This window comes from Cydia amplana, chromosome 11 (genome assembly GCF_948474715.1).
Source record: "Cydia amplana chromosome 11, ilCydAmpl1.1, whole genome shotgun sequence".
NCBI lineage: Eukaryota > Metazoa > Arthropoda > Insecta > Lepidoptera > Tortricidae > Cydia > Cydia amplana.
In genome coordinates this window covers 17,589,630-17,612,186 of record NC_086079.1, presented here as the reverse complement: position 1 = coordinate 17,612,186, position 22,557 = coordinate 17,589,630, and the positions used below count along the sequence as shown (strand labels likewise).

Below are 22,557 nucleotides of genomic sequence, written 5' to 3'. Positions count from 1 at the left end.
TTAAGTCATGTATCGGCCCTAAGTCACTGAACATAGTTATAGTTCAGTGACTTAGGGCCGATACACGACTGCAACTTGTATGGAAACTGCACGCCGACTGCACGCCAATTGCAACATCAGCGTGCAGTTCAACAAAATGACCCAGAACCCTGGCAGTTCCTAGTGGAACTCAGGTTTGGTGCAACAAAGGCACATTATGTTTTAGACATCCGACTCATCTTGATGAGCACTTAGGAGAGTAGTAGGTACCCAAGATAGAGCTGATGCTGAAACCTGACAGTACCTAGTGGAGCTCGGGTTTGGTGCAACATATATAGACACACGCTGTTTTGGATATCCGACTCGTCATGCGGGGTCACTGGGTATACCAGTACCCAAGATAGCTGATGCTGAACCCTGACAGTACCTAGTGGAGGTCGGGTTTTATACAACATAGGCACACGTTTTGGTCATGCAACTTGTTTTGATGAGTACTCTTAGGAAAGTAGTACCCAAGATAGAGCTGATGCTGAACCTTGGCTGTACTACTAGTATTATATGATCTGTGGCTGTACCTAGTGGAGCTCGGGTTTTATACAACATAGGCACACGCTGTTTTGGTCATGCAACTCGTTTTGATGAGTACTCTTAGGAAAGTAGTACCCAAGATAGAGCTGATGCTGAACCTTGGCTGTACCTAGTGGAACTCAGGTTTGGTGCAACACAGGCACACGCTGTTTTAGTCAATCGACACGTGAGAACTTGGAAGAGCAGTACAGAGGATAGAGCTAATGCTGAACCTTGGCTGTACCTAGTGGAACTCAGGTTTGATGCAACATAGACACACGCTGTTTTGGACATCCGACTCGTCATGATGAGTACTTGGGATAGCGGTACCCAAGATAGAGCTGATGCTGAACCCTGGCTGTACCTAGTGGAACTCAGGTTTGGTGCAACATAGGCACACGCTGTTTTGGTCATCTAACATGTCTTAATGAACACTTAGAAGAGCAGTACCCAAGATAGAGCTGATGCTGAACCCTAGCTGTACCTAGTGGAACTGTGTTTGTGTGTTTATGTGCGGAGCAGCGTGATTACCGCCAGTAGGTGTCCAGACGGGATAGTTTTTCGGTCAATTGTGTGGTGTGGAGATGGTGTGGACGCAAAAATAAATTCAAGGACATTGGCTGGCTGACACAACATTATGTAGGAAAGCCAGTTGGCTTCTTTACAAAAAGTAAGTACTGGGCGACCGTGTAGGACGTAATAAGCGCTTATGAAATTGTATAATTAATTAATTACGTGTGGATGATTTTGTCGTCTGGACACATTTTTAATGGACAAAGTAAAAGCTGTAACAGACAGGCGTACCGGACAGCAACCGGGGTCCGGTTAGTATATTTCTTTCTTGTTCTCACTTATAGCTGCGTTCTTAACGGACTTATTACGTAGGTACGTACGTACGTACTCGATCGAACATGAAACAAGCCTTGGATTGGATCAAAGTCGCGGTCCGGTACATTTAGGTAACTCCGCGAGCCCTTACAAAGCTCTGCTTTTACAGCGTGTGTCTATATATGTTGCACCAAACCCGAGCTCCACTAGGTACTGTCAGGTTTCAGCATCAGCTCTATCTTGGGTACCTACTACTCTCCTAAGTGCTCATCAAGATGAGTCGGATGTCTAAAACATAATGTGCCTTTGTTGCACCAAACCTGAGTTCCACTAGGAACTGCCAGGGTTCTGGGTCATTTTGTTGAACTGCACGCTGATGTTGCAATTGGCGTGCAGTCGGCGTGCAGTTTCCATACAAGTTGCAGTCGTGTATCGGCCCTAAGTCACTGAACTATAACTATGTTCAGTGACTTAGGGCCGATACATGACTTAACGACTAACTTTGTATTAATATGCTTATCTTTATTTATAATTTTAAGACAATTTTTGCCAGTTTTTAACCCCCTCCCTCCCCCATGTAAGAAATAATAAGAATAGGCTGACCCCCTCCCCCTCCGACCCCCTATATTAATCTAAATGAACAAATGAATTCACGTTTGGTTTGTTTTAGTGTTTATTTTTCAAAAATATATTTTTATGAATGTTTATTTGTACCTGTACAAAGGTACTTGAGTTCATTTACCCTAACTCTGCACCGTGTTAGAGTGTGGAAGTATTATTATTATTATTATTTTAAACGTTATAACTTCATAGAAATTAAAAAAATCGCATCTTTGTGATCTTACGTAAGAACTATAAAAACCCCCTCCCGCCCCCTTGTAAGAAAAAATAAGACATTGTTCGATCCCCCTCCACCCCAAAATCGTCTTACGTAATAAATGAATGGCGCCAAAACTGTTTCTCGAACTGAAAATACCTGATTTAAGTTTGCTCGGCGTCAGCATCAGCGTCACAAAACATACGAGTAAATTGACCTCCGCAGTGAATATACAGCAAGATTGATTGTTCTAGTAGGTATTCACAGAAACTTAATTGCTAAATTGGGAATCAAACCAAGCGAAGCGATTTTAACCCACTTTTGTATTTCATCGATGTTAATGGCGTAAGCGCCATCGACATTATTGAAATTGAAAACACCACATAGGTATCGTTGTCTGAGTACCCACAACACAAGCCTTCTTGAGCTTACTGGCTTAGTCAATTTGTATAAGAATGTTTAATATTTATTTATTTATTTACTACTAACGCCATCTGTTAGAGAAATAAATAATTAACATTAGCGCCAATGTTAATTCATTATTTTGCCAACAGTTGGCGCTAGTTGTAATACAAAGTGTTATTACTTTAATTTATTTTTTTACGCTTATAAAATGATATTTTTATGTTTGATAACACATCTAGACATCAATTTAAATTACTATGTTAAATCTCAAACCTAACAGTGCAGTAGTTTTTCCGTAAAGTGTACCACAAGAATGCATAGTTTGTCGAATAGTGATAGGGCTCGCTTCGCTCGCCCTAATAATATACATGACTAATAAATTTAATACAAAATTATGAGGGTATAGTCGTGGGTGTGGAGATTGACTCCAAATACCGAGTTGCAGTGGCTAGGAGTCTCGGTTCCTTCTGTGAGAATATGTCTGTCTGGGGGTCGAAGAGAAGAATATTATTTATGTGGTTCAGTGCTACATACAGAGGGCTAGTGATTAAAGTTACTGTGTTGGTGTTGGGAATTATAAAAACGTCGTCTTTGGCGTTGGACCTGCGGTGCGTATATATCGGTCATTGGCGTCCAAAAGGTTAACGGGACTTTTTATTCGCATACTTACCTATACTTAATAAAGCTTAAAACTCATTGAAAACAGCACAAATGCAACATTAACGTTTCATTTACTGAAGCAAGTATACTTTATCATTTCTTATTGTCCGCAATAAAACAAAGGAAAAAGCATTCACAATCCGACTTCATTTCGCGAAGACTTCCAATTTGACCGTTTCCCTGAGGGCTGAGTCGAAGCAAACCAGCGGCCAGTGCCCTTTTTATCAAAAGCTTATAACTTGTAATACGAGTATTACGAGTGGACTTCCACTTCCCTTTTTGACAGCTTTTGTTAGGAAGGGACTTCCACTTGTTTTACAAGTTACAAGCTTTTGATAAACAGGGCACTGATGTAATGTTGCTAGGCAATGAAACACTGCAAGCGCGTATTCAATATTATTTTTTATAATTCATGACATCTTGTTATTTAGTTGCATGTAACTGTGAGCAAACATGTACTTACTTCTGTTTTATTTCATAAAATAACCTATGTATAATTATGCGAAGGCTGGTTCACCTTGACTCTCCTTGGCGACCCCTTGTCCTCCTGGGAGTATTATATTCTTTGCCCTTGTCACACTTATAAAAGTACGGAATTTTTAAAGCAGGCAAGTATAGCTGGAAAGGCAACTACTAACTTGATTAAGTAGGTACTCGACCAGGAATATCTATTTTCCTGCCTCAACAATATTAGTGTAATATTCAATTCCAGACATCTCTTTTGTACCTAAATGTCAGTTGTGAAATTTCCCAAATGAAATGTTCTTTATCCATAATCCTTTAGAAGTAGAAACCTCCCTCAAAGTCTAACTTAAAGCTTATGAGCCTTCAACAAAGAAACGATTGACAATACAAGGTTAGTGAGGCTGAGCTTAGTTTGTGTGCAAGCGAAAGTTGCTTTGACGGGGATAAGAATACTTACATCCAAACGCTTTGTGGGTTTTACCCTTAGAGGATATAACCAAACGGAGTACCCATTAACAGGCGTTCCCCTCTGTCGAAAATAGGCGGCCAATGGTCATACACAATGTATGGACTGACGTTTATCTGACATTGCTATTTTTACGTTACGTATACATTTGACGTGCCCCTCCCCCGCAAAAATCGGCAAACTGATTTGTACAGAAAACTAAAGACAAGGCGTCTACGTCTCCGTTTGGTTATATCCTCCAAGGTTTTACCCCATCTACATACCTTTTGTCATTTCTTTTTAGCTGAAGATAGATCTGGCCTTTCTTTAATATTTTATAAAATACTAGCTTCTGCCCGGTCATTTCTTTTTGGCAGCAGATAAATGCCCGCGACTGCGTCTGCATGGAAGGATGATGATGATGATTGAGTGTGTCTCTATTGTTTCCCATAAAGTTTAAATCATAATTTACTGTTTTATTAAATTATACAACGGGACTTAATCGCGTATCTAAGTTTTAAGATTTACCTCCGACGTTTCGAGGACGGCGTTGTCCCCGTGGTCTCGGAGAAGACTGGCTTAGGTTGACATCAGCATCGACTAACCGCGCGAGTTTTTCGAACTACCCGCACTTGGTCTTGTTTATCCGCTTGAACGTTCTGCGCACTAGGGATGTCACTCTGTCGACACACAACACTAACGATATTCGATTTATCGACTGTCGATATTCGTTTACGCTTACATTTACTAATGACTGGATTCCATGTGGATGAGATCTTGAAACCCTCGTCCCGATTGAAATTACTATGTTTTTTGATTTCAATGGCTTCCCGTACTTTCCTGCTGTAGAAATGACGATCCGTGGACAGGATTTTAGGGTTATGCAGCTCAATCCAGTGGTTTGGTCCTGACTCCAGTAAATGCTCAGCCACGGCAGACTTGTTCACCTGACGATTTTTGACAGCTGCAATATGTTCCTTAACTCTTTCTGCTATTGTGCGCTTTGTATCAGTCACCTGGCGTTTACAAAATTGATTGCAGTTGTGGTAGTTCCTATATCGGAGAAACAAAGCGCACAATAGCAGAAAGAGTTAAGGAACATATTGCAGCTGTCAAAAATCGTCAGGTGAACAAGTCTGCCGTGGGAGTACGTACGGGAAGCCATTGAAATCAAAAAACATAGTAATTTCAATCGGGACGAGGGTTTCAAGATCTCATCCACATGGAATCCAGTCATTAGTAAATGTAAGCGTAAACGAATATCGACAGTCGATAAATCGAATATCGTTAGTATTGTGTGTCGACAGAGTGACATCCCTAGTGCGCAAAACGTTCAAGCGGATAAACAAGACCAAGTGCGGGTAGTTCGAAAAACTCGCGCGGTTAGTCGATGCTGATGTCAACCTAAGCCAGTCTTCTCCGAGACCACGGGGACAACGCCGTCCTCGAAACGTCGGAGGTAAATCTTAAAACTTAGATACGCGATTAAGTCCCGTTGTATAATTTAATAATGTGTAAAAATCGTGAAAGTTTAAATCAGTGTAATGTACTGTTTTTCCGCATTTTCGTTAGTCATAATATTTTTTTTTTTCAGAAACGCGTAACTTTTCAGGATTGCCATAAAAGAAAACTAACCTAACCTATCTATAGGATAACCTTACGAAAATCCTGAAAAGTTAAAAGTTTCAGAATTATGACTAATGATAATCTGACAATCATTACATTATGGCTTTTAATAACTATGTGAAACAAAGGGATCCGTGATTGAGTTTCCCGGTCCACAAACTATCTCCATACTAAATAAAATTCATCTAACTCGGTTTAGCTTTTTAATCATGACGAAGTAACAGACAGACAGAGTTACAATTCAATTCAAAATATATATAAGTTACTTTATTTATTACTTTATTCATGTAGGCCTAGCAACAAGCACTTATGAATAGTAATAAGGAATTACTTTCTGATTTATAATATTACGAATAGTAGGGATTATTTATATGTAGGTATAGAAATTAACGCGCTGTCTGCCCGTATTTCATGCTCCGTAATATGAAGCCAGACAGATGAAAATTACACAGAGGTCAAAGTATTTTTCTCGTGCCGCTATACCTACCTAATTAGTTAGATTTTTGCTATCGTCAAGAGCTACTTTGTGTCTACTCAAGAGCTTTTTCGACCGTGTATCGGATAATGGAGCTCAAGGGCAGCGCTTTTGAATTCCTTTGGTTCCAGATAGCCTGCTCCAAAGTCCTTCATTGTCGGTCTGGCGAGAGCGTGACATTCATAAATTAGATGAATTGCTTAATATCTCTTCATCTTCGTCACACATTCGACAATCGGTGTTGTCAGAGTGCCCCATCTTAGCCAAAAGGCTCCTTTGACCCCGTTGTACTTGGCCAATTAATAGAAAGTAAAATTAAAAGCAAAGATCCAACAACAAACGACTTGCAGTAAAACCCTCCATTTCGATCTGTCAGTCAAGCCAAATATACCTAACTAGCAACCCGCCCTGGCTTCGCACGGGTTAAAAAATTATACATAAACCTTCCTCTTGAATCACTCTATCTATTTTAAAAAATCGCATCAAAATCCGTTGCGTAGTTTTAAAGATCTAAGAATACATAGGGACAGACAGCGGGAAGCGACTTTGTTTTATACTATGTAGTTGGTTAGTGCAACGTAATATTTAATATAAGTATGCGGATATGCTGTATAACTAAGTCCAGGATGATAAAAACATGTTTCACAAATTTAACACATAACATAAAGTTTGCTACCTAAATGCATAAAAACCACTGTCTAATTTTAACTCAACACTCTCGAATTGTTGGAAAGCCTTCAAATCAAAGTATTATTATTTTAAATACTTTTCCTGTCCCGAAGTGATAAATTGGAGAATTTGCGAACTCTCCTTCCGTGTTGTTAGGGTTCCGCATATCATACTTGGGAACCTTTTTTACAGTTATCTTTCTGCGCATATTTAATCTGCGATTTTATATTAAATATTAAAATATTTTTCACATAATTTGGGTACGGTCATACGGTGACAGTTGTGAACTTCATACAATTTATAAGTAATCGTAAAATGAAAAATTGTATTTAGATTGTCACCGTACGTACCCAGGCTATAGTATGCTTAAAAACTTGTTCGCGTCTTTCCTGTAGACATCGCAAAGTTAAGGGAATGTAAAGTGATTTTTATGCTGCGTGCGACAGGCGGGACACATATTTTCAGTACTTTAGACTCAAATAAGAAACATGTTACAGAATTGCGAATTAACTTTTATTGCATTGTCCACAAAAGTACCCTTTTTCTAAAATATACCTATGATTTTCGTAGATTGGTTTTAGTAGATTCGTAGATTAGTTCCAGTCCACTCGCGCACTAAAGGTTCCGTACCATTATCTATTGTTTTTAGTATTTGTTATTATAGCGGCAAGAGGAATGCATCATCTGTGAAAATTTCAACTGTCTAGCTATCACAGTTTATGAGATACAGCCTGGTGGTAGACAGACAGACAGACGGACAGTGGAGTCTTAGTAATAGGGTCCCGTTTTTACCCTTTGGGTACGGAACCCTGAAAACAAACATGGCTTGATCTGCTCTTGTTCAATCTTTTATTAATTTTCCGCTCTTGTATTTTCCTAAGGTACGCGGGAATTCATTTCCGTAATAACTTTCACATTATTCTTATTTTTTTCCGCAAATCTACAAAAACGCCGTATAAATCTTTGGCTGGTACTTAATTTGTTTTATGATAGACTGCTCTAAGCCCCCACTTCCGTAGGGGAGAGCGGGACAAAACGAGGTAGCGGGCAAAACGGAATACTCGCATTTTAGTCAAGGCTGTTCTCCAACGAACATCTTTTGTCTTGGGTAAACTTTGTAATAATAACCTTTAGGCAAAGTTGGAAATGCGTTCTCCAACTTCATAGTAATTAAATTAAAGTAAAGGTTAACCTTTTCGACGCCGTGTCAAACACAAAAGCTGTCACGCTGACGCCACGTCACCGAAGTATCAAAACTGAAATTGAACTTTATGCATATGCACGTAGACCTATGTTGCTCTGTGATATGTGACCGATTAATCGGTCTTTGGCGTTGAACCTACGGTGCGGATATATCGGTCATGGGCGTCCAAAAGGTTAATACCTATGACCTTTCATAAAGCTTACACTACTCTTTTGTACGTTTCGTGTCGAATATCATATGGAACAACAACATTTTTTTTAAGAAATATGTTTTTACCGTATTTTTATTATGTACATTTCTAAATAGCTTAACGTGCATACTTCAAAAACATTATATATATATATTAAATACGTGACAGCTACTCCATATAAAAATGATCTGTCATACTCGTAGTGTAGGTATACGCAAGAAATAGTTTTAGTAATTTGTTTAACAAGGAGGCAAAGTTGTTGTTTAACCGCTCGTGCTAATATTGATACCCGAGCAAGCGAAAGATTAGAAAATTGAACCACGAGCGTAGCGAGTGGTTCGAAAAATGGAATCTTGAGCGTTGCGAGGGTTAAACAAAATTTGCCCCCGAGTGAAACACAAAATGTTCATAACCGAACCCGAAGAAAATATTAACTGTAACAAAATCAAACCAAATCAAATGCAAATGAATGTTATTAAATATTTATCATTCAAAATCATCATTCAAAGTCCATTCTACCAGCAACAACTCCAAATTTGCATTTGATTACTTTGCCTCACATGTGAATAAAATGCAACTTCATCAGTCTTTGAACAATCAAGAGAGCCTTTACCAGTTGGTGTGGTGAAAAAATATTTTTTTTTCCATTGAAAACATGCTCAAATTCCATATTAACAATACGGTGATTTAGAAAAAGTGCTTCCATTCGCTTTTTGCGTTCGTTATCTGTTATTGAAATTCTGGTCCAATTTAGCGTGAACCAAAAAGCTTGTGTTGTTTATTTTGGATGCTGTCATGCTACTATACAGGAATACAGGATGTCCATCCAAATGGGGCATTAAATTATATCATTTAGGAATATTTTGAAGTTTTGCGAGGTCGATTAAAAAAACCTGCATTACCTAGTAGATTTTCAAAATGCGAGGATTTTTTGTATAAATATATTTAAAATGTTCTGATTGCCGCCCTGAAGTACCAGTGACGCTCATTTTGGTACTTAATTACGAATTTCTAAGTTTTCATTGGTCCTAGTTATATGGTCCACCAGCCACCAGCTCTTTTTCTTAAAGTTTGAAAACTTTTTTAATGCGAAAATATTTCAACTCATTATGGTTAATCAGGTTACCATAGCCACCATGGTGTATCAGACGTATCAGTTTACCGCTGAACGAATTTAAATGAATTTAGGTATGGAGATTGTTTGAGTCCCGGGCATAGAATACTCATCATTCGACGGAAACAAAGCGTAAAGAAGCATCTCGAACTGTTAAGCTTTCAAGTCTTTCAACTAAAAAATTGCTAGCTTGTACAAGCGTCATGAGATATATCGGAGAGGCCAAGGTGCTTAGAAAAATATCTGAACACGCCTCTATTGTTAAGGCGTTAGAGTGCGTGTCTAGATATTGTTGAGCACCATGGCCTCTCCGATATATCATTAGATATATCGCCATTAGGCGACTGTACCAACATTGTAAACGTGTGCGTTGTTTACAACAACCTTTTGTTGTACCTACAACGTAAAAAGGTTAAGGGTTCAAATACACTTCCGAGTACATTTCACACTCCATCCAGCAGGTATGAGTCCCGACTGAGCCGAGTCAGAAATTGAGATTAATGACCTCTGCCATCTATCACTCGGTAAGTGGATTTTGTGATGCCGGAGCGATTTCGAGCGCAAGCGAGTACGTTTTCGGTGAACCTACCCACTTTTATTTTTATTAAGAATATTTTTCTAACTTACTTACACGTTTTTCACAAAATGTTATTAAAAAGTAAAAGTAAAATCATTCAACTGAAAGCAAAACGTATTTTCTTCAAAATATTCTTCAATGAACAATATGGCGCAGTAAAAATCTTTGGGCCACCCTGTACTTGAGCTATATAGAAATAAAAAATAGTTTATTCGTGGCAAAACTGTACAGAAAAAAAGAAAACAAGAAACAAACTTACCTACACACATAAAATTACAATGCATATCATTACCTACCTACATTACTTACATGATACATATTAGCCACGAAATGGTTCCGACTCAGTATGGTGTTAGCCAACTCTGGACTTTCATTAGGGCCATAAACGTAGTTAAGAGTTCTTATGTTCTGTCTATCATGATCTCGAATAGGAATGTCACATGTTTTGTAGAAATTTGACGATATAAGTAATTAGGGCGAGCGAAGCGAGCCCTATCACTATTCGACAAACTATGCATTCTTGTGGTACACTTTACGGAAAAACTACTGCACTGTTAGGTTTGAGATTTAACATAGTAATTTAAATTGATGTCTAGATGTGTTATCAAACATAAAAATATCATTTTATAAGCGTAAAAAAATAAATTAAAGTAATAACACTTTGTATTACAACTAGCGCCAACTGTTGGCAAAATAATGAATTAACATTGGCGCTAATGTTAATTATTTATTTCTCTAACAGATGGCGTTAGTAGTAAATAAATAAATAAATATTAAACATTCTTATACAAATTGACTAAGCCAGTAAGCTCAAGAAGGCTTGTGTTGTGGGTACTCAGACAACGATACCTATGTGGTGTTTTCAATTTCAATAATGTCGATGGCGCTTACGCCATTAACATCGATGAAATACAAAAGTGGGTTAAAATCGCTTCGCTTGGTTTGATTCCCAATTTAGCAATTAAGTTTCTGTGAATACCTACTAGAACAATCAATCTTGCTGTATATTCACTGCGGAGGTCAATTTACTCGTATGTTTTGTGACGCTGATGCTGACGCCGAGCAAACTTAAATCAGGTATTTTCAGTTCGAGAAACAGTTTTGGCGCCATTCATTTATTACGTAAGACGATTTTGGGGTGGAGGGGGATCGAACAATGTCTTATTTTTTCTTACAAGGGGGCGGGAGGGGGTTTTTATAGTTCTTACGTAAGATCACAAAGATGCGATTTTTTTAATTTCTATGAAGTTATAACGTTTAAAATAATAATAATAATACTTCCACACTCTAACACGGTGCAGAGTTAGGGTAAATGAACTCAAGTACCTTTGTACAGGTACAAATAAACATTCATAAAAATATATTTTTGAAAAATAAACACTAAAACAAACCAAACGTGAATTCATTTGTTCATTTAGATTAATATAGGGGGTCGGAGGGGGAGGGGGTCAGCCTATTCTTATTATTTCTTACATGGGGGAGGGAGGGGGTTAAAAACTGGCAAAAATTGTCTTAAAATTATAAATAAAGATAAGCATATTAATACAAAGTTAGTCGTTAAGTCATGTATCGGCCCTAAGTCACTGAACATAGTTATAGTTCAGTGACTTAGGGCCGATACACGACTGCAACTTGTATGGAAACTGCACGCCGACTGCACGCCAATTGCAACATCAGCGTGCAGTTCAACAAAATGACCCAGAACCCTGGCAGTTCCTAGTGGAACTCAGGTTTGGTGCAACAAAGGCACATTATGTTTTAGACATCCGACTCATCTTGATGAGCACTTAGGAGAGTAGTAGGTACCCAAGATAGAGCTGATGCTGAAACCTGACAGTACCTAGTGGAGCTCGGGTTTGGTGCAACATATATAGACACACGCTGTTTTGGATATCCGACTCGTCATGCGGGGTCACTGGGTATACCAGTACCCAAGATAGCTGATGCTGAACCCTGACAGTACCTAGTGGAGGTCGGGTTTTATACAACATAGGCACACGTTTTGGTCATGCAACTTGTTTTGATGAGTACTCTTAGGAAAGTAGTACCCAAGATAGAGCTGATGCTGAACCTTGGCTGTACTACTAGTATTATATGATCTGTGGCTGTACCTAGTGGAGCTCGGGTTTTATACAACATAGGCACACGCTGTTTTGGTCATGCAACTCGTTTTGATGAGTACTCTTAGGAAAGTAGTACCCAAGATAGAGCTGATGCTGAACCTTGGCTGTACCTAGTGGAACTCAGGTTTGGTGCAACACAGGCACACGCTGTTTTAGTCAATCGACACGTGAGAACTTGGAAGAGCAGTACAGAGGATAGAGCTAATGCTGAACCTTGGCTGTACCTAGTGGAACTCAGGTTTGATGCAACATAGACACACGCTGTTTTGGACATCCGACTCGTCATGATGAGTACTTGGGATAGCGGTACCCAAGATAGAGCTGATGCTGAACCCTGGCTGTACCTAGTGGAACTCAGGTTTGGTGCAACATAGGCACACGCTGTTTTGGTCATCTAACATGTCTTAATGAACACTTAGAAGAGCAGTACCCAAGATAGAGCTGATGCTGAACCCTAGCTGTACCTAGTGGAACTGTGTTTGTGTGTTTATGTGCGGAGCAGCGTGATTACCGCCAGTAGGTGTCCAGACGGGATAGTTTTTCGGTCAATTGTGTGGTGTGGAGATGGTGTGGACGCAAAAATAAATTCAAGGACATTGGCTGGCTGACACAACATTATGTAGGAAAGCCAGTTGGCTTCTTTACAAAAAGTAAGTACTGGGCGACCGTGTAGGACGTAATAAGCGCTTATGAAATTGTATAATTAATTAATTACGTGTGGATGATTTTGTCGTCTGGACACATTTTTAATGGACAAAGTAAAAGCTGTAACAGACAGGCGTACCGGACAGCAACCGGGGTCCGGTTAGTATATTTCTTTCTTGTTCTCACTTATAGCTGCGTTCTTAACGGACTTATTACGTAGGTACGTACGTACGTACTCGATCGAACATGAAACAAGCCTTGGATTGGATCAAAGTCGCGGTCCGGTACATTTAGGTAACTCCGCGAGCCCTTACAAAGCTCTGCTTTTTGCTAGTATATAAAACAGCATGTCACACAGCAGGCTATTATCGATATCTGGGCCCGGAAAAAAGTAGGAAGATATACAATTTCTAAAGCAACCAAACCTCTCTAATTAAATAATCAATACATTATATGCTTTAATATCTTTTTTATTAAGATCCAGATCCCTAGCAGCTGTTCATCGGTGGAGGCCGGAGTGGCAGGCCTTTACTGTATATCAATTGGAGGTGTATAATTTATAGATTTCTGGGCTCTAAGATCTTGTTTATAGAAACGGATGCAGAGTCTATTAACAGTAGGTAAGTACCTACCTTACCTACGCGTGGTCGACTGCTTGTGGTCGGCAGGCGTCCGGAATTCCCTCGCAATTTGTCTGCTCTCATATCGGAAGATATGAAGGGACTCGGCGAATGTATTAATCATTTCATTGCAAAGCGGTTTCACACAATCGACTGTCTATCGCGCGAATACGCAAGAGTGATTGTTGGTATCCATTGTAACAAAATCTAGACCCGTGTATAAACCGGCGCCAGGAAAGTCAAAATAGCTTCTTATCTGTAATTTAGTAATTTTTATTTCAATGTGTTTGGGTCTACTGGCCGCGTAGCCAACGTGCCAATTGCTTACGCTCCGTAGCGATCGAAACGCAACTGTCACTGTCGCACTAATATGGAAGAGTGATAGAGAGACACAAAGCGATTCGATGGCGAAGCGATAGCGATTGTCACCTTGGCTAGGCCGCCTGTTCCTTCACCCTCCAACACTGACAATCCAACCTCTAGACTGAGCTTAGGCCAATTCTTTCATGAAACCGATGCTGCCAAAAATACGGGGGTGCGGGGGGACGAGGTGAGCGAATCCCGTGCCGTGATTGGTCCGTTCAAAGACACGGACCAATCACGGCACGGGATTGACTCGAAGATGGAGTAACGCTACCGTATGTGTGGCAGAGGGGGTAGCGCGACTATGCTATGTCTAGAGGTTGGATTGTCTGTGCCCTCCAACGAAGCGACAGCTGATCTTCACGAGTTTATAGGTATCACTCTTAAAATACTTTACGGGGATTTGTTTGGCCTGTAACACGAGCAATTAATTAAAACATAGATTGTACTCCTCAAACGGTGACACTTTTTTTCATCAATAACTTTTAAAAATGATGACTTCCTATTTTTCATACAAATTAAATATTATTTTCAATGTACGCTATCATTATGATTGACGTTGCTGGTCACGTCTTACGGCGTGATTCGGAAAATGAATTAGTGATTCACTAGATATGAAATAGTAAAGATATGTGACGTTCCACGGCAAAAGGTACCTTATAGCGGCTGGGACTTACGCTATTATTAACGCCGCTCCAATATTCAGCCGGGGAAATGGTACCTTTTGCCGCGGAACGTCACACATCTTTACTATTTCATATCTAGTGAATCTCATATTCATTTTCCGAATCGCGCCGTTAAACATAACAAAATTCGCAATGCATTGCGTCTTAGAATAAACTTTAAAGTGTATTAAAAATCAAAACACAAGTTATTTTTAAAGTCGCTGAACAAATGTTGATCACAGTTAAATTTTTGGCTCTTATTACAGGCCACACCCTTAAGGAAACGAATACAAAAGGTGTAATATTTTTCAAAACTCGAATTTTACTATAATTCCAACATTAATATAGATTTCGGTAACCAATTATATCAAATGTAGGTACCTCAATTATAGATTTAGAGCTGCTTGCTCACTTTTCAAAAACATTGCAAAATATTAATTTTTAACAAACAGGCTGAAGCGCGCGAACCTAAGATAAATAGAATCTAATACCTTTAAACGAGCAATTCTTGTTTATTTATTTATTTATTTATATATATATATATTTCGGGGATCTCGGAAACGGCTCTAACGATTTAGATGAAATTTGCTATACGGGGGTTTTCGGGGCCGAAAAATCGATCTAGCTAGGTCTTATTTCTGGGAAAACGCGCATTTTCGAGTTTTTATATGTCACCCAGATATTAAATACCTATATGACTAAATTACCTGGTTTAAAAGCACTATATTTTCCTCTCTTTCTTTTAATATGATTAATTGGTGGAGGTGCGTAGGAACTCTAGCTCTGGCTGAAAAACAGCGCTGAAGTGTCACCCATGTGGGCGGGCATTTTCAGCATTATGCTGACGCCAAAACCAATTGCCACATTATTTAGAAATAATTATAACTTATAAGGTATATTTAATATTATTAGACTAGTTGGCTTAAATTAATTTAGTTTATATTTTTGTACTTTTTTGTGGCAATAAACCAATTTCATTTCATTTATCTAAAAATCGGCGTCAGGAAATCGCAGATCGCAGTCGGAAAGATTTTTTCGCATCCACTGCTGCGCTTGCGCCGTCATTTCTTCGTCAAAGTGCTCTCGCCAGCCACCACATTTGCCTGAAACCATAACATTACTTAAACGTTCTGTACAATTTCAAATATTATCTTATCTACCTATTGCGGATCTTGAGATACAGACGAACTCTAGAGTTAGATTTCGGTATCATTTGGATAAGGTCCCTAAATAAGTTAAAGATAATACCTATTACTCGTATCTGTACCGATAAATGTTTTTGCTTGTTTTGTGTGTTGTGTGTTTGCAGATAGAAACAAGGCAATTGAAGACTTATTTTTAAGAGTGGCCTATTTCTAAAATAGTAGTTTATGCAACAGTGATATAATAAGGGTTCTTAAAATTCAAGGGTCGAAGTTACAAAACGAGTCGTAGTCGAGTTTTGTAAAAAAAGACCCGAGAATTTTAAGAACCAATTATGAGCTGTTGCATACATTACTTTTTCTATAAAAAAAAATTATTATTAAAAAAAAAGAGTTATTATTTCAAAAAAATTGAGTTATTATTTAAAAAAAAAAGTTATTATTTAAAAAAAAAAAGAGTTATTATTGTAAATGAAAACATACCTCTTTCAATCAAGATGATCGGAACTTGTATCTTTAAAAAAAATAAAGCAGTTGTATTATACTCATAAGATGACTGCTAGCAGTCATCTTATGAGCCTATAGACAAAGCATTCAAATGACATTGCTTTAGATATCACTGTCAGTCATTTAATTGACACATTTAAGTGCTGGAGTAGAAAAACTATATAGCAGTCACCCTATAATTGTTTCTTCTATAAATTCAGATAACTGGATGTCACGAGCACAAAATTGTTAGATGCATCTGATCTCAGCCGATCTGTCAGTGTCAAAAGTGACATTTCTTCGCTTTTGAACGTCACTTTTGACACTGACAGATCGGTATCGTATCACTGTGACATGTTATAAGTATCCTTCGAATTGGGCCGTATACTCATGGATTGTACCTTTCCGTATGAAGCTCTCAGCGCCAGGGTCACAAACTCTTCGAGTCAGCCATTCCCAATTCACAGACCCGTTCTTGCGGAAGTTGTCTATGTTCAGATGCTCACAGAGCTTGACAATTTGCTCGTCTGTTACTTTTTCACCGAGAAATGTTGCCACGCGTTTAATACATGAGGGCAAATCCTGCAAGGTAACACTAATAAGTATTCAAATAGTTTAAGAAATAAACCTAAGGGCCACTCCACACAATAGTCTTTCGAGCGTCGTCGTCTAGCCAGCGCCCGCGCAACGGCGACGCAACTTTAGCGTTGCGTCAACGCAACGTTGGTGCGACGTCAGCAGCATTCATCGAGAGCCAGCGTCTCACCAGCGGGCGCAGCAATGGTTCCATTTTTATCGCCTGTCACTATGCCCGTCACTTTAGCACTTACACACTTGTTAGAACGTGACAGGCATGGTCACAAGCGATAAAAATGCGACCGTGCTACCGCCGCAGCGTCCACGCAGCGACGACGCGCATCTCTAACGTCTTTCGAACGTCGGCATCTTGTCAGCCCGAGTCAGGGCAAGAACGCTGTGCTGTGTGTGTATGTGTGTGTGTGTGAGCGTCGGCGTCTAGTCAGCGCTATGGAAAATGCCGCCGACGTAGAGTTGACTAGGCGCCGACGCTCGGAACTCTCGAGAGACGCTAGTGTGGGGCTAAAATGCACTGCAATGCCATGATAGCACTTGCCTTATCTTTTCTTCTTAGGTAAAACTAGGCTAAAAATGAAAAAATATGGCAATTACAAACATTGTACATAGTTAATATAGATTTTAAGTAAACAAATATTGTACGCCTGACAGGCAAATTATAGTGAGTCCACTAAAATACATATTATGTAATCCACCCTTCTGTAACACCTATAATTATGCAATAAATGATTATCTTATCTTATCTTATCTTATCTTAATGGGTAAAATGTACCTTTGATAATTCCTCGTAAAAGATGAAGAGCATATGTGGGTGGTGGCGTAATGCCCACGCTTCCTTTATATGAGCGAAGTATGGAGTATAGTTGCCTGAAAACATCACAATAATTAAGGGGCCCACTGATTATCAGTCCGCGGATGATATCAGCCTGATGACAGTTAGAACAAAAAGTTGACAGTTCCGAACAACTGACAGGCTATCGTCCGACGGATTGATAATCAGTGGGCCCCTTTACGTTGAAAACTGACTATTCCCTGCTGACTGTAGGCCAGTATAAGTATATATATATATATATATATATATAAGTAAATATATATAAGTATGTATTGTAACGGCTACCTGGCCTAGTCGGTAGTGACCCTGCATATTACGAAGCAGGAATCCTGGCCCAGGACTAGGGCAGAAGATTTTAATTTGTGAGACTAATTATTGTAATAAGACAGTGGTTAAGTAAATTGAAACTTAAAATTGTTTTATTAACCCATTAGAAAAATTGTTTAGATGAGTGATACCGTTGTTTCTAAACAGTTTAAAACATGTCTCACGATAGTTTAATATCGGTCATTAGATATAATAAATATCCTTAACTTCGCATATAACACTAAAAAACATAAAAAATACGTGACTTGATGAATTATTCATCCGCAATACCAATCCGGCCGGATCCGGCCGAATCCAAAACCAGTCCGGTTTGCAATCCCTACTCAAAATTAAGCAATAAAATAAGAGTCGAGTTCATTGGATGCTCTACTTACTACTTACACTTACTTATCAATGTTGAGTTCAATACAATACTTACATAAATCTTGAATGAAAAGATTCCAAAACAATTTAAAGTTTCCTACATCATTTTTCATCAATTTCATGAAATTATAAAGAGAGACTGCCACGTCCCTAGGATCACGGGCGACATACACGACCTTAGCAATGTCCACCAGATTCTCAGGCAGCAGAGACAAGGGAAAATGGTTCTTAATGAACCGAGGAGAAGGCGCATTTTCCAACGCTTCAATGACATTGGGCCTCAAAGCAGTGAGTATTGCCCGCATATCTGTATTCTGCATTAGTCCAAGTCTGTAACAAGGTGGTAATATTAAAAAAAAATCTTAAGAGTAGTATTGTACTTTTAACGGCTTATGCTACGCGTTGTCTATCGTAGGTATCTGTGGTACAGCATGTGGTGCAACAAGACTATTTTATACTTGTTATTTATATGTATATGTATACATAGCCCAGTTTTTCGAGGGCAGAAACGTACCAATGCTAGCAATTATGCGTAGCAATTTATAAATTATATCATATAAAATTAGACTCATCCTTGAAATAACATTAATAACATTATTAGGTAACAGAGTATTATATATTTGCGTCTCTTCCATTAATTCATATTGCAACTGTAAATATATTTTAATATACATTACCTACTCCCAAACAAAAATGAACTACTCTGTAATTATAAACTCACCCGGTAGAAATATATCTCTCCCCCAGCTTACTTTTCGATGCCTTGTCGTAATCGAGGTCGTTTTTAAGCAGCCAGACCAATTCTTGTGTCCATGTTGTGCCTGATATACATGAAATATGCTCGAGTTTTTATGTGTGTGACTGTGTGAGTCATCCTTTCGGTGAGTAATTTGTTTCCGACAAAAGCTAGCTCTTACCGGAGCGAGGAAACGTGGTAACCCAGATGTCATCAGGCCTAACCGGCATAGTCTTGAATTTGTAGGCGTCATCCTTGTGCGTGGTCGGTAGCAAGTAACCAGCATCGCCGAAACGGCTAAAATCGGACCAATCTGCAAACAAATTCGTCTCCAAGCCTCGTCTTCAATTATTTCTCTATAGGAGTTTGAAGTTAGCTGAGTCTAAGCATAGAGAAATATAGTAAGACAAGAGTGCTCACTCCATACATCAGATCAGACTATTAATTTCAGTGTCTACATCTAGCATCGGGTAGCGGAACTATCAGTACTGCTACTTGACAATAGATGTAGCACCGACCGGAAAGTCTTATCTCAACAGCATAAGACTTTCCGGTCGGTGCTACATCAAGTAGCAGTACTGATAGTTCCGCTACTCGATGCTAGATGCTAATAGTCTTTTTGGTACTAAAACTGATGTATGGAGTGAGCACTTATTTTTAGCAGCAGTATTTTTTTCTCTATGGTCTAAGCTTAGGTACTCTGCACTGACTTGGCAAGAGAAGTAGGCGGTCGCCAGAAACTTCAAGAGACCTGCTAAACCTCGCGGACTCTACCTATTATATATACCTAATATCTACTAGCGCCTTCACTGATTCGTGGATTGGGTTGCTAAGGTCAATGTGGCTAATTATTTCTTTGCTTTTAAATCGTAGGAAAAACCATCTGCTTTTGATTGCTGGAACTAAAAGCAATCGCTGCTTTGTCGATGAAATTATCAATTTTGTTCGTTGTTCGAGAAAAACGCTAGTAGACGGAATAGACCCTATGACGGAATTAGCCACATTGACCTTACAATACAATTTAGCGAACGATTTAACAGTGACAGACGGTTTGGTGCAACTGACCCTTATTATTTTTAAAGAAAGTTGAACCACGCACTATCGTCGAACTGAACCCCTGTACCCGTACCACGAGTTACTGACAGTATCAACCCTGACATATACGCCAACGTCTACGTAATTTACTTTCTATACATCTCGCTCGCACTAATATGTCGAGCGAGATGCATAGAAGGTAAGTTGCGTTCACGCTAATATTTATGTAAACACTTGTGTAAATTTCATTCGATAGCGTGACGTGACGTACTCGTTATCTGGGAGAGCTTTGCTCGGAAAACATATAAAAACTCAAAAATGCGTATTTTCTCAGAGATGCGCATTTTCTCGCCCCCAAAAAGCCCCCATATAGCAAATTTCATCGAAATCGTTAAAGAAAAATAATATTAGTTCGAGTAAAATTATTGTTCACCTCTTGTGTTAATAATATATTGAGACAAGATCAACCAAAATCAGTAATTAATAATATTTTTTTAATAAAATGGAATATTAAATGCAAAGGTCACACAACAAGAGATGAGCAAACTTAGCTACGGAGTGGAATAAATAAAAAATACTTGGAAGTAGGCCCGATAGCATTTTTGCTGTGGGTTCATCCAGCTCTTGAATTTTCACTTTGTCAGCCATTGCTCAATACAAACAGTAGGTACAATACAGCACTTAAAAAACTTTATTTTTTCGCAAGTTTTTTTTAAGCTTAACACGTCTTTAGTTGTGTCCAATATTCCTAAAAGTGAAGAATGATAAGTAAATAGTATCTCTCAAGGTAAAACTAATCGTTTGACCGACAAGGATCGTGCGCCGCTACAGCCCAATATCAACCTTCGTGCGTTCACGATAACGCGCCACGCACGATAGGCATGAGCGTAACAGATAATAAATTATCTTATTATCTTATCTTTTATTATATATATCTATCTATATACAACGTGTTACATCAGCCACTGAAAGTGGGGTGGGTACTCGTTGTACAGGTCATACTGAGCAACTTTTACTATGGGACCATGCATGCACCGGCATGCACGTGTCCTGATTAACTAATCAACGCAGAGCCGAAACCACAAATGCTAGAAAGTGGAAATTTGCACACTAGGTTGCATTTATAAAGTGTACAAGAGCTAAGAAGCAATTTTGAGAAATTCAACCCCTCGGGGGGTTAAAAAGGGGATGACAGTTTGTATGGGGTTCAAGTTTTATTTTGAGCTAGGAAATTGAAACTTCTTATATTTCATACTAAAGGGTGAGAGTAGGTGAAGAAATGGGAAGAGTATTATTAATAAAAAACAATAATTACAAATAACCTTTATGTGTTTTATAGGTAAGGTAAACGTACTGATGCTCGACGCGGTCCCAGTACATGTCATATTGAAACTTAAGTCATTGTCAATAGAGGTGACAGCAGGGTGTCATCTATTGGGCACTAGCATGTCGAGCACTCGTACGTTTACCTTACCTATTATTTTTAATTTGTCTAAATTTCTAAATAAATTAACGAAATTACCAAATTATTATAACCACTTATAATATCTACTTAAAATAATATAAAGCGATAAGTCCCCTAAAGGCCGAAATAAATAACATAAAATATTGAATACATATAAATACTTACATTTACTCGGGTAAATCCATCCGACCCTCTCAGCAAATATGCTTGGTCAAGCAAATCTTGTCAATAGAAAAAGGCGGCAAATTTGAAAAATCGCGGATTAGCATTAGCACTGAGAAGCACTATGTCTGAATTGTTCGAAAATCGCGTCATTTATATTTTATCTGTGGAATTGTTTTGTGTACATTTCATCGTTGTTCGCTGTACATTACTGTTTTTTGTTCGTTTCTTAGGGATACCATACATTAGTTTGCTTTACATTGCTACTGGCATATCCAGCTCGACAGACTATATCTACCCTATTACCAAAATCACATAATCTGACAGATGGATTTACCCGAGTTTGAAGTTAAGCAACTCAACTTTATATATATAAATATTATTTTAATTTTATTGCGGCCATAGAATAATATAAGTACATACTTTTAGTCTGAGATCACCAATTATTGAAATATTATTATTTTCATTCATCTTTTACATACAAAAGAGTTACTTTAAAAAAAATGTTGTACTTATTTTATATAAGTACCTACCTATTTTATTTTACTTTAGTCTAAAAATACAATACATACTTATCTTTATATTACCGACTAGAGTCCTATTAGAAATAAATATTATTGGCTGATGTTGTTCAATAATTATTACTATTCGACCAAACAATCACATACCTAAAATAAGTTACTGGTCCCTCAGAAAATAAGATTGCTTTCAAAAAAGTAAATGTTTTCCGGCCAAACATTGTGTATGGAAACATAGTTTCAAAAAGTATGTGATAGGCCACCTCTTTGTTTCATATTTGCCTAGTGCAAAAAAATTTTTAGTGACCTAAGTAGGTATGTAAGTAGGTATATGGTTATTTCGAATTTTTTGCAAAAAAAAACGGTTCTGAACTCTGCGGCCGTAGCACGGTCGCATTTTTATCGCTTGTTACCATGCCTGTCACGTTCTAACAAGTACCTATGTAACTGAGAAAGTGAC

At 38.4% G+C, this 22,557-nt stretch overlaps 1 protein-coding gene across 1 annotated transcript; it reads right to left on the bottom strand.

Annotated features, from left to right (window-relative positions):
• Nucleotides 1-15,424: 15,424 nt before the first annotated feature.
• On the bottom strand, nucleotides 15,425-20,612 carry LOC134652351 (sulfotransferase 1A1-like). Its single transcript, XM_063507522.1, has 7 exons — nucleotides 20,531-20,612; nucleotides 19,099-19,230; nucleotides 18,903-19,002; nucleotides 18,237-18,511; nucleotides 17,432-17,526; nucleotides 16,467-16,647; nucleotides 15,425-15,540 (listed from the first exon to the last, which is right to left on the bottom strand). The coding sequence occupies exons 1-7, from the start codon at nucleotides 20,598-20,600 to the stop codon at nucleotides 15,425-15,427; spliced, it is 969 nt and encodes a 322-aa protein (XP_063363592.1). The 5' UTR covers nucleotides 20,601-20,612.
• Between the last annotated feature and the right edge of the window lie 1,945 nt (nucleotides 20,613-22,557).

Coding starts and splice junctions, on each gene's coding strand:
- LOC134652351 (XM_063507522.1), bottom strand. CDS start 20,600: ATGGCTGACAAAGTGAAAATTCAAGAGCTGGATGAACCCACAGCAAAA. Junction 19,231..20,530: donor GCTATCGGGCCTACTTCCAA/GTATTTTTTATT, acceptor ATTTGTTTGCAG/ATTGGTCCGATTTTAGCCGT. Junction 19,003..19,098: donor TACCACGTTTCCTCGCTCCG/GTAAGAGCTAGC, acceptor CATGTATATCAG/GCACAACATGGACACAAGAA.